Source organism: Bacillus rossius, chromosome 1 (genome assembly GCF_032445375.1).
Source record: "Bacillus rossius redtenbacheri isolate Brsri chromosome 1, Brsri_v3, whole genome shotgun sequence".
Taxonomy (NCBI): Eukaryota; Metazoa; Arthropoda; class Insecta; order Phasmatodea; family Bacillidae; genus Bacillus; species Bacillus rossius.
The window spans coordinates 119900517-119920155 of NC_086330.1; the positions used below are offsets into that span (position 1 = coordinate 119900517).

The following is a 19639-nucleotide window of genomic DNA, read 5'->3' on the forward strand; positions in this document are numbered from 1 at the left end:
CAAAAATAATGGCAAGACCCTCGCGATCAAGTTGTGAATAAGCTCGCTCTGTGACTGATAGGGTTTGCGATGCGTAAGCAATAGGTACTTCTGTAACTTTACCTAGGAGATCACCGCGTCGTATGATGTGTGCAAGAACCGCACCAACCCCTACAGGTGAAGCATCAGCTGTAACGACCAAAGGTAAATTAGGATTGTAATGGCACAATACCTCAGGACTGATTAACATGTCTTTCACAGTTTGAAGTGCAGTTTGGTGCTTTGCAGTCCATAGCCATGTAGTCTTTGAATCGAGCAAGCGGTGTAAGGGTTCCAAAATTGTGGCCTTGTCTCTGAAGAATCTGCCGTAGAATGAAATCAGTCCCAGTAGGGATGGAAGTTCTTGTTTTGTGCAGGGTACAGGGGCATTTGTAATAGCATCCGTCTTTTCAGCCGTAGGATAAATTCCCTCTGCATTAACCTGAACCCAAGGACTTCAATCGATGAAGCTTGCCATACACATTTCTCAGCATTGACTTTTAACCCAGCGTCACGCAGAATTTGCAGAACTTGGATGAGTCGGAGGCGGTATTCCGCTAGTGTTGCTCCTTTCACATATATATTTTATCCTGGTATGCAATAACTCCTTTGACAGGTCCCAGTAAGCCGTCAACAACTCTTTGGAACGCGGCTGAAGCCACCTTGATACCAAAAGGTAAGCATGTCACCCTGAGCTGACCCCGAACCGTATTGACGGTCAATGCGTGTGACAACACTTGATCCACCGTAGGGGAGCGATAGGTATCAGCAGACAGAGCACGATTAACAGTGCCTTTGTAATCAGCGCATAGTCGTAGCGAACCATTGCGCTTTAAGACTGGCACAATAGCAGTTGCCCAGGATCCAGCGTGTCTTATGGGAATCCATATCCCCCTCCTGACGTTCGCCTCAATGCTGTCTTCCATCCTAGTTGAGAGTGAGAAGACGACGGAACGAGCGCGCTGATAAACAGGAGGAACAGTAGGGTCTAAATCTAGATGCAGTGGTGGCCCTTTATAGCAACCTGTCCCAATACCTGACACAGCAGGAAGCTTCATGACTGTTTGCAAAAAGTCTCATCTGACATAGTGGAATAGGGTGTATCTGGAGACAGAAAATGTACACCCTGAATGGAAATACCTAGGGCATCAAACCAGTTACGACCCATAAGATTCGGTCCAACACCATCAACAACCAGCACAGGCAGCATGACTGTAATATCATTGTGCCAAACTGGTGCTTGGAAAACACCAAACAGAGTCAGGGATTGAGATGCCCATGTGTGCAACTCAATTTGTGCCTGATGCAAAACAGGTTGGTCGACCTGATTGGCACAGTATGTATTAAAGGTGGACACATTCATGAGTGTTCGTGAACACCCTGAATCAACCTCAAAGTGCACCATGAAGTTATCAATCAGTATCTGCATGACGTAAGGTTTCTTTTTTAGAGCTGGGGATGAATCAGCCAACAAAAACAAGCCCTCAGATTGCGGCAATGACCCGCCTGCAGTAAAATGGCGTGGTAAACCCGCCTGTGGTAGGGCGTTTGCTGCAGTGTGACTGCGGGGGGTGTGGCTACCAACTGTAATGAAATTCGTGTGGTCTTCCTCCACCAAATGTAACACAGCTTTCTCCTTTTGCTTGCAAGCTTTTGCAACATGCCCAACCTTGTTACATTTCTGACATTTCAATTTGTCTCTGGGAAGCGGGCAAGTTCAAGCAATATGTTCCTTTTCTGCACATCTCACATTCTTGCTAGGCATAAAACTAACAGAAGGGGAACCAAATTTGAAATTATTGGTTCCAGTGGTATTAAGTTTGTGAACCTCGTCCATGCCGGAGTTCCTAACCTCTAAAACATTGGCTTTGGAACGTTCTACCATTTGCACTATTTCTAAAACCTTTATGCTAGTTAGCTCTGTCTCGGAGAACAACTTTGCCTGTACGTCAGCATTGCGCAGGCCACAAACAAATTGGTACAACAACATGGTCGTAGCATTGCCGGCGAAATTACAGGGCGATGCTAGACGCTTTAATTCGGACATGTACACGATGGCTGTCTCACCTGGCATCTGACGTCTGTTGACAAATTTGTTGTAACACACCATCGGGTTTACCTTAGTCGCAATGTTACAGCTCAAAATCTCGATGAGCTCGACAAATGTACAGCCACGCAGAGTCTTCGGCGCCACCCAGTCCTTTAAGTCGCGAATGGTGTGATTGTCCAGCATCTCAATTAGCAATCCTCGTTTATGGTCATCAGTCACTTGCCCTTTGGAATCCAGCCAAAACTGAAAACGCTCTAGATGCTCAACCCAGGCTTCTGGGCAAGAATGGTTGTACTTGGTGAATGATGATGCTATAAGATTGTTAATCACTCAATCAACAAAATTTATTTTTGGGCATAAATATTAAAGTTATTTTCTTGTGGGAAATTGAGATATTACAAATAGTTTTCTACCCCTTGGTATTGGTGATGGCAAAGTATGGGGATAGTGTGGAGTGAAATTCATTAAAAACAAAACAATATATATTCAAAGATTCATTAATTCTGAAGTAGAAAGGCATTTTCCAAACTCAGTTGTTTAAGAATTGAAATTTTTTTCTACGATTCTATAGTAGTTTTAACTTAGCTTACCGATCCAACCCTTCACCTTAGTTATGATCAAACTTCTGTGAGAAATGAAATGTTTTATTTTAAGCTTCAAATTGTTTAGGAAAAAATTAAAGAATAGCTACATAGGTATACTTTTATAATTTGTACTTTTTTTTTCAGGGAAAAAACATTTATGTGTTACTGAAAAAAACTTTACAATTAACCATTTTTTGTAAATGGCTTCTACAAACACAATGAACATGGTGCACCACCTGCTGCAACAGGAGAATTACTTCTACCAGCAACAACATAAGCAGCATTGGTTGATAGTGGTGCTTCTCAAAGTAACACCTTTCTACCATTTGTAGCAAGCAAGGGAACCATTAAAGCAGAAATTTTGTGGGATTTGAAATGTGTTGATTCAAACTACTCATATAATTTATGCAGTGATATCAACAGTATATTCGTGAACATGTTTCCTGATAGCGAGATTGCAAACAACTTTTCATGTGGTGAGAAAAAATGTGCTTATCTTAGTTGTTTTGGTATTGCACCATACTTCAAGCAGATGATGATTGACTGTCTGAAGTATACAAGCCATTATGTTGTGATGTTTGATGAAACATTAAATTCTTATACACATTCTAAGCAAATGGATATCTGGGTAAGATTTTGGCATCCTGAAGTAAATTAAGTTAGCACAATATATCTTCCATCTGTTTCCATTGGTCACTCGACAGCAGCTGATATTATTGTAAGTTTCAAAAGTGCAGTTTAAAATCTAAATTTGTTGAAGATTTTGCAAATCTCTATGGATGGACCAGCAGTTAACTGGAAATTTTACAAACTAATGTAAGAAGAATTGAAGATCTTGCAACCACAATGAAGACTGACAAAGAAGGCAAGAAGTTTTGTAATCACAGGTGGTTGGATAATGTTCCAACTGCTGAAAGAGCTCTAGAATTATGGGATGGTTTGAAACTGTTCACTTTGAATGTTTCTAAGAAGAAAATTGCAAAGCCAAACTGTAGTTCATATAAAATTGTGTGTTCTGCTCTTGAAGACTATTTGATGCCAGTGAAATTAAATTTCTTTCTTTGTGTTACAAAAATCACGCAGCCTTTTTTTACTTTATCAGTCTGATAAACCATTAGTGCCTTTCATTGCAACAGATCTGCCACGATTGGTTCGAAATGTTCTGTCAACTTTCAATGTCTTGGAGGAAGAAAAAATTAGTTGTATCAGCACTGCTGTAAAGTTAGCAGGATTTTAATTTGGCAATGATGTCAAAAACGATCTTTCCAAATTTATTTTAGGTTTCTCTGCAGACAGAATGCTTAAAGAATCGGTGAAAACCAAAGCCATCCAAGAAAAAGAATAACTTCAAGTGAAGTATGAAGCCATGTATTTCTTTTTTGCCCTTGTAAATACAATTTTGGAGAAATCACCACTGAAATATTCAATTGTACGGAATCTCTCATGCTTTGATCCAAAGAAAATAATATTTGACAAAAGTGCTTGTGTAAGAAAAATGAAGAGTGTACTTTCTCATATGGCTGGCTGATTGCAACCTTGTAAAAGTAGAGGACTGTGACACACTTTTGCTTCAAGGAGTTCACTGAAAGTTGTCCAAGTACTACTTAACTTTCTGGAAATTTTGTGTTGAAGATAATAGCAGTAGGCTTGATAAATTTTATTACAGACACTTGTCAAAGCCTTGTTATGCAGGTATGTATTTGGAATGTAGTGAAAATGCTGCTGGTATTATCTCATGGGCAGGCTACCATAGAAAGAGGATTTTCTGTTAATAAAAATATGGAAGTGGAGCATTACAAAGAGCATTCATATGTTTCATTAAGAATTGTTAAAGACCATATAAAGTTTTGTGGAGGCCTATCGAAGGTTTTAATTTCAAATGAAGTAGTGCTAGACTAATGGCTCATCTTGCCAGCGAAAAAAAAAGTCATTTGTGAACGAAAGAAAAAATTACAAGATGACTTGGAAGGTTTAAAAAAAAATATTTTTTAGAAGCAGACATTAATGAACTTGTCATGTCAGCTAATGAGTTGAGCGAAGCAGCAGAACTTACAAGATCAATCCCACTGTGCTAAAAGTCTAATAGTTCAGGAAAAACTGCAAAAGATAAAAAATTGTCAGTTGAATCCCTGGTGCAACAAATAGAAGAGAAAGTGTCATATATCTAAGCAACATAAGATGTTTGTAAAAAAATATTTTATTTTTCAACCTATAATTTTCCTTGCTTTCTATCAGAAAAATATGTGCAATTTATGTTGAAAATGAACATCATATTGAGATTTTAGTTATTATTTCATTTACATGTGTTGATAAGGTCAATGTACCTAAATTGTATGATAGCTGTGTATTACTTACTAGTTTTTTAATTTTATTTATTGGCTATCTTCTAATACAAGATGTAGTTTAAAATGTGTTTCGTGTTCCCAAAATTGTAATTCGTAATTGTTATTGTAATAAACCTGTGTTCCTGTAGACTTAGTAGGTACTAAAAAAAAAAACAGCTAGAAACGTACGGGCTATGGCATACGTCAAGAAGACATTTGAACAGTGAACAGAGGCGGAACACAGGTAATATACACAGAACCTGTTAACATCCCAAAAGGTTGGTGGGTGTTAAGGTGGATTGTAATATATAAAAATATAAATAAAACACTGAAATCTGGTTACTTCTAGATTATTTTAATGGTTAACGTATTTTATTTTGGACAAGCCAGATTTATCATAGTATGGTAGTTAATACTTTTGGTCACCACTTTTGATGACTTACAAACAAATGACAATAAATATTTTTATGAAAATTCACAGGTTCAGTAAACTCAAAATTTAATACACTAAATTATAATTGAATTGAATTTTACTACACGCAGGCCGGCCGCGGATACTTTGATAATTACTTTACACATTACATTTATTTTAAAGCAAGTTGCACAAACAAGGTTTCAGAGTAATAAAATCAAAAATAAACAACTTTCCATTATTTTGGATTGACAAGTACTTATCATTACTATATTTTATACTTTTTTCTTTAAATGGTAGTTGAATAGTTCGCAAATTGTTTGTAGAGAATTTAAAACTTTAAAATTTCTTACATTATGTCTTCTGAACATAGACTTAGCTGCATGCGAAGTGCTGACATCCGAACGGCGAAGCGTGACGGGGCGGATAGCGGACTAAAATTGACAGCACGATGCGGGGAATTTACGTGGCCGAAATCAGGAACTCAGTGCGGGTAGATGTGGTTGTCTACCCATCACTGGGGATGGAAAGCCCACAAATTGTGGGGTAGGTCAGTGGTACTATCTATCCATGTGATGGTAGACAACCACTAGCGCGGTTGCACGCACTTAATTCACCAGAAAAACACTAACACTAATATGATGTAGTCTAAACTTTCCCCTGGTCGTCGTGACTAGATCCTATAATCTTTGATGTCCGACTTCTCAGGAGGAGAGACGCGGTCGCGGTAGAAGTAGCATGACAGATGTAGGATGCTCCCTGTACCACAGTTGATTGACGACTCTTTCTACTTGAGAGAGTCCCTTCGTTCCTTCCTGGGCTCGAAAACGAAAAGTGGGGAGGGGAGATGAGAGAAATAGAGTGGGCGGAGCTAAGTGGGCCATGGGAGGAAAAGTGCCTTGGGATTGGTCAGGGCTTGTGGGAGTCATAGTGCCACATGAAAAAACATCTAAAACTCTCTATGGCAGCACCATCTTTAGTTGGCACGGGCGCCATGAGATAGCGCACTGAGCGGTGGTGTTGCTGTGCCGTCTAAGGCAAAGGGGGTTTGGAAGGTGGTGCTCACTGGCGGGAGAAACTGACATTAGCATGCTTAGTTTTGGTTGTGCTCGAGAGATCGCTACAAGCCTCGTGCGTGGAGCGCATGCATAGGCGTGGCTTGTTCCAGAGGAGAGGAGGGGTTGAAGAGGGAAAGGGCATGGTTCCTGGAAGCATAGCAGAAAACCTAAGAGGGCCAGGGGTGGCGGGGAAGTGCTTGTTTTATGCCGAGACCAGCACATCCACTTTGCTCGCCAGGGCCTCGAGCCTGGGAAAGCGAGCTAGGCTCGCCTGACGAGACAGGTACCCCTGCATGAGAAACAAGGCGGAAGGCACGTTAGGCAGGGAGAGTTATCATTCCTGTTCCTGCATGCAGGCGAGATGAAAATGACTCGGCTAGCCTACGCTGCGTGTAAGCGTCTGCATGTCTCTGCTGAGACGTTGAGTCTCTCTAAGACCCACTAGTAAAGTTTTAATATGTGTAGCCCTAGTTGGTATAGCTGAGAAAATAAATTTTGATGAGGTCGTCCAGCTTATGGGAAAGCTTAAATACTTTATTAAATAAAAGTTGAAAAAATGAGCCAAGAAATTACTGATTTTCGGCTCAAAAATAATGCCTTATTGGTTATTGTACTTAAATATTTGTAGGTTCTCATTTATATCTTAAATCCTCAAAGGAGTCCTTAAAAACTCCTTAACTTCAGAATGCCCAAGAGGGAGGGAGGGAGGGGGAGAGAGTGAGTGAGTGAGTGAGTGAGTGAGTGTGAGTGTGAGTGTGTGTTTTTTTTTTTTTGAAAGAGAGAGACCTTAATAAACTCCGACAGATCGCCCTGAAAGTTGACACTTTAAAGTGTTTATCATGGAGAAGTTTTTTGTTTTTAACTTGTTGCAGCACATCAACTTTTAAACCGATCGCCATGTAAAGGTACACATAAATATTTGAACACGGAGAATATTTTCTTGATATCCATATTGTTATATCACTAGATGGTGCTGCAGCGCATCAATTTCTAAACTGTTCAACTGATCACAATGGGTAAACAGAAAATCACAGGTCATAGACATATGAACAGCAATTGTTTCTCTATGTCCACCACACTGTCATATAGTGCTACCACCCTGTGTTCAGCCCAGGTAATGCCTTGTATTGCAGCTATGAATAACTATTAATATTATATTATTCTTTATTTGTAGGCAAATGACATTTGTATCACATGTTACTAAACTATCTTTGGATATCTATCTGTCAATAAACAATAAATATTTTTGTATCACACGCAACTAAACTATCTTTGGAAGTATTATATGTCAATTATTTATATAAAATTTTGCTATAACTCAAGGAACACACAGCAACAAATAATAACAAATACTGATTGTGACTGTGATTATTAACTGGTGAGTAAGTTTAATAATAACAAATAGTGATTGTGATTTTGATAATAAATTGGTAAGCAAGTATTAAATGTAAGTGCTATATGAATAACTATTATTCTTTTAATAGTATCACATGCAATTTAACTATATGTGGACATCTTATCTATCAATAAACATTAAATACTAGCAATTATTTGAAAATAAATATACACAGGCAAAACAACAACTGCCAGGTTCTGCTAGTAATTTTATAATTTCGGTGGATGAAATACAGTGTCAATTATCATACACAACCTATTGCAAAAAACTTAAGTCTAATATAGTAACTTGTAACTAGTACATAATGGTTATACAGTAAACTCCCGGTATACCGCGCCCCGATAGATCGCGGAATCGGGTATATCGCGGGTCAAACCATGTCCCCCAATCAGAAATTATTAATAATAATAATAATAACAATAACAGTAGAACCTCGTTAATTCGTGATGGTCGGGACCGAGATAATCACGGATTACTGAATTTCACGGACTAGCGATTAAAAGCCCGGAAGGTCTTGTCAAGCTTCTCAGACACCGACGTGCAGCTGGGTTAAGGCCAAGGTCATGTGACGTAACATCTACCGAGGCTTACTGCGCCTTGGCAGCAGATGAATAAAAAATAGTAAACTCTCCATTATTCGTGTTAATTGGGACCCGCCGATGCCCGGATAATTAAAATCCTGTAAAAAAAAAAGTAATAAACCCGGATAATCCGTTCACGGCAAGGGCCGTCTTCGAATTAGTCTCGGCTTAAAAAAATACGGCACTGCCTAGCCATTAGTTCACAGTCATTTACAACAGCCGAAGAGAGAAAGATAAGATCGTGCTGAACTTGCACACATAAATTTTGGGTAGCCCCCCCCCCCCCCTCCCCCTACTCAACCCACTTCGTCCAGCCGAATGCCAGCCAGACACGTCACTTGCCAGGCGCCTGCCGTGCGTTGGCGGGTGGAAACAAACAAAGGGAGACGGGAAGCAGAAGTCAGGACATCCCCCTCAAGTTTAAAGAGTGACAAATGTGACAGCTGAAAGGGGGACGACACAAAGGGTCGGTACAAACAGCGTTGCAGAGTTTGGCGGCCCATGCGAAGGCTTGCAGTGTTTGCCGGCCGCCGGCCCGCGTGACGTTAATTTTAAGCGCTGACAATTTTTACTTCTCTTTTTTTTTCTGCACTTTTAAATCGTCCCGGATTATCTGATTCCCGAATTAGCGCGTCACGGATTAACGAGTTTCTACTGTAATAATAATGGAATAAATGGTTGACAGCCCATTAGGATAATTTTGCGTTGTAACTCACAAACTAAGCATCGGGCAGAAAAAAGCCTAGGCGTAGAAAATGTCCACAGTGAAATTCTAAACAAGATATCTCCGTACATTATTCCTCTATCTTGTAGTGTTTTCAAATTATGGTCCAATCCAGACCAGTGTTATTTTCTGAAACACTAGTTCTTAACATTTTTTTTAACCCACAAATAAAGCATCGGACAGGGGACCCGATAAAGCCCACCGTCCAGCGACATCATCCAGCGTGACTCGGCTGGGGATTGATTTTGGATAGGTTTGGTTGACGGCAAGCGCTGGGAGGGGAGAGGCGAGCCGAGAATATGCGACCAAGACACCCGGGTAGACGGAGGAGTGGAATATAAGCGCCAGTGATGAGAGGGGCGATTAAGCCGAAAGGGGGGATGTCTGGTGACCTTGAGTAGTTCACTCATTTCCGTCGGCACACTTCTCGTGTTCACGTGTGTTGACAAGCGGAGACATATAAATGTTTTGTTATAACTTGAACCTACAGACGTAATATTATTCGTTGTATTATACACGTTCATCTTTTTACTTTGGTATAATGTTTTAACATTAAATAGTAAAGTAAATCAGCTAGCGTATTTTTAATCTTTGCCGAGGAATTCCCAGTGGTCCAATACTTACGTGAACCATACTGTACCACTTTTGCCGTGAGGTAGTAAACAAGCCCCGGAAATGTTTATGTGTAGCGGCCTCCCGACCTTTAACCAGAGGCTGGGGAATATAACACTTGCCGATCCGAGCCACACACTCAGCAACTCGACACAGCGTTTGATGGAATAAGTAAAGACAACGTTTAACAGACTTTTTAATACGGCGCCACTGATTGCGCTAAAATTATTTTGGCGCAATTTTTGTATCCCACATGTGACCATTTATAATTTACTGTAAGCATGGATAACAAAGTTTAACCACTTTACACGATAGACGATTCTTTATTTTATATTGTACGAATGCTAGAATCGTTTTTCACGTATCTGCTGCATACTTCTGCAAAAGACACGCTATCTGTAAGTACGTAAATCTAGAATTTTTATTTTGTCAATCAAACTCGGTACTTTGCGATTCATATTCGGTTTGAAGTATTACTATGGCCTTTCTATTTAGAAGACTTTGACCACAGAATCGTGTGTAACCGCACACACTGCACTTACTTTGTTACGGACACTCAGACGAAGCAGATACTGTGGCTGACACCACGAGACTGGCAGCAGCTTGTGTGCCGCACGTGTGTATGGCGGCGTGTGGCGCGCTCGTAGGCCGTGCGACAAACTGTGCGCGGCATGCGGAAAAAAAAAATTCAACATTTAATATTTATCTTTAAAATTTATTATTTTTATTTTTTCACCCGCGTTTAGTGAAAACTGCGGATGCAAAGTCCGCACAAAGGCGGGCCGTCTATACTGTGCGTGCTTGCCGACCTATTAGAACACAGGCGGTGTTTTATGCCTTTTGACCTTGGTCACATCGAAACATCGCGGTTATGCAACAACGCGGGTAAAAGTTATGTCCCCCGACAACCGCGTTAAATAGGGAGTGTACTGTATTATAACCAAGAATGAGCTGAGTGGTGAGTGGCATTGTAAAATGCACAATTACGGTACTGGGAAGAGAATGCAGTCACCTGAGCGTTGTGGGCAAAGAACACAGGATTCCACACAGGCATCAACTTGCCGAGAGCAGTGGAGTTGCATTCAAGAAGTGCTTCCAGCAGACCGATGAAGTGCAAGTTCACCATCTCTGCAAGCTGCAACACCAGGTAAACACTTTTCTCATAGTTCAAGCCACAATACTACACATGACTTCAGGGTGGCCACTCTTCTGGGATAATAAAATTCCTGGTTTTTTCAAGGGTGGTTTTTACCAATATTTGCATACAATTTGCATTTTTGTTACACAAAGCACACACAATATGATGTTTTATTGGCGTTAAACAATAGACAACTTAACTGTAGGCTTAAAAATTAAATCAATGAACTTGCTTAAACAAAACCTACCACCAACCAAAAAATTTATAATCTCACGTCACCAAAATTACTTGACACCAAACGCACGCGTTTTGCCCCTCTTACGTGGCTGGCTAATGCTGTTCTTCCCATGCTACCGATATTGATTTTAACATTACACAAATTGCAAATGGCGTTTGTCCTGCACTTTGTATCTTTCTCCACCCATTCAAACTCTTCCGTATATTTGTCATTGTATGTGGTGACCGAACTCTTTGACATTTGGATAGTCTGCGCATGTTAGAATAAAAAATTCAAAACAACGTCCTGCACAACTAAACTTTTAAAAAACTCGAGAAAAGTATCCGTGATACCGTGACGCAACAACATGAGCATATATATATATATATATATATATATATATATATATATATATATATATATAGACACACACAAAACTAGTGCTACCAACATGCCGTGCGAGAAAATTACTACCACCCTACAACAACATTTTCAGCCAAAATGCTTTTGAATAAGGAAACATAATAAGTATGGAAGTCTGAATTGTTAATGGTTTCTTACGTACCACAAAAGTTTTTAAATGCAATATGAACAAATTAACTTTCACAAAATATAGCTCACGAGCATACTGTCGTGCTTCGACGGGTGGTGAACGTACTCACGTTCAATTTTCTCTATAATAGGCTTTTAACAGCCCTATGTTATTGCAATCGTTACTTCATAAAAAAAATTCCCGGTTCTAATAAAAATTCCTGGTTGATTCCAGGTATTCCTGTTTTTTTTAAGAAATCCTGGCTATTTCCCGCATTTCCCGATTTCCCGGTTGGCTGGCCACCCTGGTAGGTGTTCTGTATCTGACATGCATTGCTTTAAAATATGATCTCTTTTTTATGTTGCAGAGTTTAAAAGCAAGGTATGTTTAACTGATCTGTCCCAGTATTATTTATAAAACTACTGCTCAACAATTCCCCAACACCGAACCCTCCCTGCATTTTTCAGCAAGTGTGCAACAAATTGCTACTTCCATGCCCTAAACTAAGTGGCCTCATATCTGCAACTTTATTTTCTAGTTTTTACTTCTGTAGTCAACCTCATCTTATGAGCCATGTGCCCATTTCAAATACCTATGCTGTCTTCTTACATGCCGGGAACGACAAGGGTTGAAGACCACCTAAGAAACATCCACAATCTACTTTAAATATTTGCACACACTCCCTACAGTTTTATGACTGACATGGGGACACTATGCTGCTGAACGTTTTATTCATTTGTGTAATATTTTTAAGTATTGGTTTTATTATTTTATTCTCTGTCTTATGCAATTAAAAAGTTAACTTTGGAATTGTTGTTGAAATTTTACAGCAAAAAAATAAAGCAACCAAGTTATTTTGTAAATATTCTGGCTGGTCTGAAAGTGATTGATACTTCACAAGAAAGAGCAAGTAAGATTTTATATCTTGAACTACCAAACAAATATGTTTTAAACATAGAGTTTTTTCAGGCAAACATATTGCAAAACTGGATTCCTTCCATAGCTAATTGAGTATGAGATACTTCAATATTGTACTTGGTGTGTTGTTACTCTGCTGCACATATCAAATTAGAGCCTTACCATCTTGGAGTGAGATATCAACTGCAGAACACAGGGTGTGACTTTCCCCCAGAAGTCCAGCATGATGCCCATCGTGATGGTATGAGCATCGCTGTTGGGAGGGTTCACAGATGCACTCTGTTCCAGATAGATGGTCCACAGCTGAAACACCAGGCAGCATCATTGTTACAACACAACTACAGTTAACTTAAGATGCATGTGAGCATCTTATTTTGAAGTTTAAATCAAATCTCTTTCACAGCAAATTTACTACAACAGCTGCACTAGTGTTGTATGTACACAGAGAACACAGTAAGAAAAATATTACAGCAAAAAATTCTTCTTAAGACTAGCTTAAGTTGATGACATGACAAAAACATGGGTGTCTTCAGTATATATTATCTGTTATCTGAACATGCCAAACAACCCATACACCATGAATTTAAAATTAAAAATTATCAGTACTAAGAGTCATATTTGAAGATCTTGATTGTTTTGGAACATTTTACACTTCACAACCCACACTGCTGGATTAGATAAAAGGTAAATATTGAATTAATGAAGCAAGCACGATGGAAGAAGCAGCACCTGGCAGAGAAGGAAGACATGGAAGAGCACGGGCGTGTGCAGCACGGAGGCCGTGAACCCGGCCAGCACGACCTGCACGTGGTCCGTGATGTGGCAGGAGGCCTCCTGGGGCACCGGCTGGCAGTGGGCGTGGCCTCCTTGCTGCGCGGTGTGCTGCAGGGAGCCCAGCAGGAGCCACGACAGCAGCCGCATGTGGCCCACGCAGTCCTGGAGCTCCCTCGGCCTGCCACACATCCACAATGCACAGCCAGAAATGTCTTAACTTATTATGCAGATGAATAATGAGTGAGTTATACCCGCATGCACAAAGCAGTACCTAATTATTTTCTCATTGAATGATCATATCACACAGTGACTGGTGGAAATCTTTTATTAAATATTATTTTAAAATGTTTTTATTACTTGGAGAAAAGTAAAAAAATATATATATTAAATGTGAATTTTACATGGCTGGACGCAAACATGACCGGGCGCGGAAAAGGTCTGGGGAAAGGGGAAAGGTGGCGCTAAGCGTCACAGGAAGGTGCTGTGTGACAACATCCAGGGCATCACCAAGCCGGCCATTCGTAGGCTGGCCAGGCGCGGTGGAGTGAAGCGCATCTCGGGCCTCATCTACGAGGAGACACGAGGCGTGCTCAAAGTGTTCCTGGAAAACGTGATCCGCGATGCGGTCACCTACACAGAGCACACCAAGAGAAAGACCGTCACCGCATGGTTCTTGTCTCTGTAACCTATGTCCCACATGACCAACTGCTCCTACCTAGAGCTACACTCAATCTCATGATGAATGACCATCTTCAGGCTTCTTTCACTTCCATTCTTAAAACGTATTGTTGAAGTGTTAATAGACAACAATGACGATGATCCGTAAAACATCCACAATGCCAATCAATAGCTAATGGTCACGGTAAAGTGCTTGCAACCAGAGTATTATATAGTATAAAATATAGTATATGGCTACTGTGAGCATCTTGATCTTGAAGTTCCAATATGTACGTCAGAGCACATCTGCATCATGATATATGTGTTTGAAGAAATAAAATACCAGCCACTGAATGCTTAGATATTTCTTTGCATTTGGCATTGCCACTTACAGCAATGTCCGCCATAATGCCAGGAATTGAACCCGGATTGCCTTGGTAGGAAGCAAGTGATATGGCAACTCAACCATGTGGCATGCTATACATTACATGTGTAAAAAAAAAGATCTTATGAAAAGCTTTTAGTTACCCTTGCTGCAAAGTTGAAGTTGAATTATAAAGCCACGGGAGGTATCTTGCAATTGCCCGATTATCTCTGCTGTTACCACGAGTAATTTCCAATGCAAGATACTGAGCAACCCCACTTTTTAGAACACCACCTAGTGTGTCTTCATTCAGTCCAACCACTGGTCCCTTACTGTAACTCTGAAACAAAATCCACCCCACCATAATTAACTAATGAGATGTGAACATTGCTGATATACTCTACCTACCCTTAGTCAGGTAGACTATACCAGGCACAAAACTACAAACAGCTTAACACTAAACCACACACTCCTATGAAAGGATTATAAATTATAAACTAAATGTATTGTTGCAGGGAATATTTATATTTGTGGCCTACCTCAGCTGCTACAGTTGCATGAGATAAACTTACTCCCTTTGAATTCTGGGACACTCCCAGAAAACATACAGACTTGCCGCTCTACTTGGCCACAATGTGCAAGTTCTCCCTTTCATCATGCATGCACATAAGGTCGACCAACACAGTTTTGTTTCTGTGAGAGCAATGGTAATAGCCAGCAACACCATCGCTGGTGGCAAGTGGAGATGCATTGAGGAGCTGATACAGTGTCTGTACCACAGCAAGCAGGGAAGCAGTGATCTGCATGAGTAATGGCTCCAATAATAATGTTGTGTTGGGCACCTATGACTCCTACAAACATTAGAGTACTTAATATTCTCATCTACCAAAAATAATTTGATTGTAAGACATCTTTATATGAAGGTTTGAGCTCTTGCTATCTATTGTAGCTTACATTCACCACATTTATTCAATCCTATGAGTTTTCTTTGAGATTTGAAAATGGGATGCAGCTTACAACATTCATGCTTTCCTACATTTGCAGGTAAGCTCACCTACATTTGTAATTAGTAAAAATACTTGAATAGAGAACCCTTTTAGAAATACAAGATACAAAGGTAACTATTTAACTGTCATTCAAGGGTAAACTGCTGATAATCACAGGTGCACCTCCTTGTAGGAAGTGCTCATGTTTATTTTAGAAAGACACCAAGAACCTACTTTAACATCAAAGAACAACCACTCCTCACTTAAGATTTAACAGCTAAATACTGTAATTGAAAGATCAACCAGTACAGCCTGTTTACAAAACACTTTTGGCAGTGCTATGGGGCTAGCTTACTACTTAAGTGCTAATGCACATTGGAAACATTCACATGTTACAAATAAAAGTGTTACTTTAATTGAAGCGCATCTTTTATTTGTACTAACATCTTTTCTTTTAGAGATAATTGCGGATAAAAACCGAGATTTATCTCCAAACCAATGGCTTCATTTGAATATAGTATATTAACTATTGATTTTTCCATTATACAAGATTAATTGTAGAAATAAGGGGTATGTGAAACTCTGAAAATAACATCATAGGCTATGAATAAAAACAAATTGGGAATAATTTAACTTTTCTGTCACCATCATTTTACTTTTCTGTCACCTTATTGTACTGAAACTATGTTATTTCCCGCACAGATTACGTAATATTCTATTTTAATTTCTATTTATTTGTCTCATGTATATAATTTTATTATTTGAAAACTTTATATTTTATGTGTATATCTATGTGATTGGTACTCTATGACAAAAACGAACGTTGGAGACTAACAATAATTGCAAGGACCCCTCTAGGAGCAATTGACATTTAAACGGTAAACCGTTAATTTGACACCGTTTTTATGAATGTAAAATGTTATTCCTATATTTATTTATTTGAATTTAATGTAAGATTTTGTGTTCCGCGCTATTGTTGCACGCGGATTTGTTGTGTTTGATTTAAAATAATGTAACTGTCTTTAGTTCTCGGCCAATCAGGAGTCGTATTTTAAATCTGACACGCATTGTTAAGCTGACTTAAATTAAGACGGTTTTTAAGGGAATGTAATGGCCTACTAATGGATGAACACATACAAGACGTCGTCGGAATTTTATCGTGAAAAATAGCTAGCAGAAATAGGCATCCGCACTAAAGGATGGTATAAATGTATTGTTGAAACAAAAGTGAGTATTATAAGGGCTTTATCCAGAGGGATAAAGTTATTAGGAGTGAAAATAATACGTGAGTAAGAAATGACTGAGTCTGTTACTCCATTTCGCTAGTACGAATCACGTATCCCATCCATACCTTGTTATTTTGCGGCCTAATTCCAAGAGAAACATTGATAAACTAGACTATTGTAAAAATTAACTACGTGAATATAATTTGACACTTTATTAAAACACACAACTGTAATCACCCAGTGGTCTGGGAGAGAGAGCATCAGAGCTCTGCTGACTTAAGTTATTATCTAGCCGAGGTAAAAAAACTTATGTAAACCCTAATTATAAACTGAATCTGAGTATGAGATTTTCGAACCCGAACAAAAGAGACATTTGATTAGTTAATGAATGTGCGCATCGTCATTCCAGATATTTTTAATATATATGTGTTCTGCAGTGCCAAAAACGGTTAGTATTTTTGGAAGTAATAAATAATTTTATTTTTTTAAGATAACCCTGATATATTTTGAATTTCCTTAATAAATAATTAAATTTACCAGCGTGTTTTGTATGGTATTGTAATCTACCTATCACCAATTGTATCCATACCTATGCCTATCTATGTGTTAACAGCAACCAAGCTAGTAGTAACTGCACATAATTAAATACCTAACTGTGGCCTAGAAGGAATAGCACATTTATAAACTATACTTTCTCAAAGCACAGCCCTTTTGTACAGAAGTATCTCTACATTATATAGGCTTATAGTGGTAATTTTTGAACATTCCCAGTATGAACAAGAAACTTCAAATACATTTATAGCATTTTTTTATTAGCTAGCGCTCCATAGTTATGAAACATGTAAGCACTGAGTACCACAAAACCTTCTCATAGGGTAGTGTATTCATTGTATTGACAAGTCTTTTATAACGTTGTTTTGTTTATTCAGTGAGCTGTATTTTGGAGAACTGTGTTTGAATTGTTGCTAGGTTGCCATTTTCAAATGGAGTTAGTTTTTTTGTGGTGAAATCACTTCAAGGTAGTGAAATCACTTCAAGGTAATAGTTCTGTTTATTTTAAATAGCAAAGGCTTTAAAATACTGTCTACCTTCTTAATCTTGGAGTACACAACTATCCTGCACTTTTTCCTGTTGTGGGGCAATTGTGTACATTTACATACATTCTTATTTCTTGCTTTTTATTTTAATACTAAACATGTTTGATCGTTCCACCACCAAGAAACTGATATTTTCTTTTTGTTTTCAGTAAAAAGATGACTCGAAATCCCATAGTAAAAAAACATTCAGTGCAAGTACAGCTGTGCGCCATTGGACCAAGCTCTTGCTGAAATTCATTCAGGTGTTATGACTACACACATAGCTGAAGGCATTTATGGCATCCCTACAGTAGGCTTAAGGGTACAAGAGGTCAGAAAAAAGGTTCAGTAAGAGATCAAACTACTAAAATCCCTGTACCTGAAGAAGAAAAACTATCCCTGGTATTAAAAACTATGGAAAGATGGGGTTTTGGTTTATCAAAAAAGGAGGTGTTTGAAGAAGTTCTCTTGTATGTGGAATCAAACAACATCAAAATCCCTTTCCTTAATAATTACCCTGGTGAAACTGGTTTTGGAACTTTAAGTCGCGGCATAGTTTATCCGTTAAAAAACCTGAACCTCTAGAATATGTCAGAAAAAAAGATGACAGACCCATTTGTGGTGGGGAATATTTTTAATTGTTGAAAGACATTCTGGATACCCATAAGCTTCATGACAAGCCCTTATGTGGAATTTGGATGAGTCTTCATTTTGCTCTGAACCTTCACGCATTAAAGTTGTTGGTGCTAAAAACACACCATCAATCCTTGTTACAAGCAGAGGGGGCAAAGAATACTCCTGTACTGGCAGCACGTAGTGCATCAGGAAAGAAGGCTCCTCCCCTCATAATAATTAAAGCTAAAAATATTTGGGATGATTGGTTAGCTCCAGCAGGATCAGCATATCCAGGGATATAATAAACTGCAAGCCCTAAAAGATGGATGACAACGGAAATATTCCAAAATTATTTTCAGAAGCAGTTTATTTCTGCACTGAGGCCTGAGCGACCAGCTCTAGTAATTTTTGATGGCCATTCCACACACAATAGTCCTGAAATGGTAGGGGAGGCTCTGAAAGAAGATGTTGTGATTCTCAGATTACCTCCCCACACGACACATCTTCTGCAGCCATTAGACAAGGCTGTATTTTGATCCCTGAAGCTTAAATGGGATGAAAAGCTTGTTTCTTGGCAAAGAACAAATCATGGGTCGGAAGTAAGCAAATGAGAGTTTTCTAGAATGTTGGGCCAAGCATGGATATAAATGCCACAGGATATAATAAAAAATGGATTTACAGGTTGTGGTATTCATCCTTTCAGCTGGGATGTGGTTCCTAGGGACACACTTGACCCTATATCTCTGGAAAGATTCGACTGCCATCAGCAAACTGTAGCATTGCAGAACCCTGCCCTCCTAAATAAATAATTTTCTTTTAAACTTCTTTTTGTATAAGTAAATATAAATAAGTCAATGTTTTTAGATTGGTCTGTATGTTATGAGACAGTAGAATCAAACGTTATGAATATTAATATATGTTATTTGCACGTGCTCTGTGTTTTAAGAAGGTATTTTGTATTTTATTAGACATTTTTAATCATTACTATTTTTTATGTAATTATTCACAAATGAGCCGCTGTACTAGATTTTTACCTGTTTAGGCCTACTTCTTCAGGTTATTTCTAAATGATTTTTATTTTTGTAAAGTAATTCGTATTATGATTATTGTTTTTAATTTTAATTAACGTGTTGCAATATAATTATAGATCACGGGACTGTGTCTGGGCTGGTGTGATGGTTAGAAAGAGAGGCATGAGAGGCCTGTAAGTGTAAGTGAGAAAGGAACAGTGCTTCCCCGCCAACCGAGATAAAGACGGTAATTTCCCCACTGCGTGGGAACTGAGTGATAACTGCTGTCTCACGGTGTGAGAGAGAGAACGAGAATGGGAGTCCCCGATTTCGATGTGAAACTGAAAAGAGATCAGGGGAAGCCCAA

At 39.0% G+C, this 19639-nt stretch overlaps 1 protein-coding gene across 1 annotated transcript in view; it reads right to left on the reverse strand.

The window, feature by feature from the left end:
* The window catches only part of LOC134543264 (protein unc-79 homolog), a 250667-nt gene that overhangs the window by 4117 nt on the left and 226911 nt on the right, over positions 1 to 19639 (reverse strand). Inside the window, exons 46-49 of the mRNA XM_063388179.1 lie at positions 14524 to 14699; positions 13294 to 13516; positions 12727 to 12867; positions 10772 to 10894 (exon numbers count right to left, since the gene is read on the reverse strand). Of these exons, the coding sequence (XP_063244249.1) occupies positions 10772 to 10894; positions 12727 to 12867; positions 13294 to 13516; positions 14524 to 14699 (663 nt within the window). The remainder of the gene's footprint in view (positions 1 to 10771; positions 10895 to 12726; positions 12868 to 13293; positions 13517 to 14523; positions 14700 to 19639) is intronic.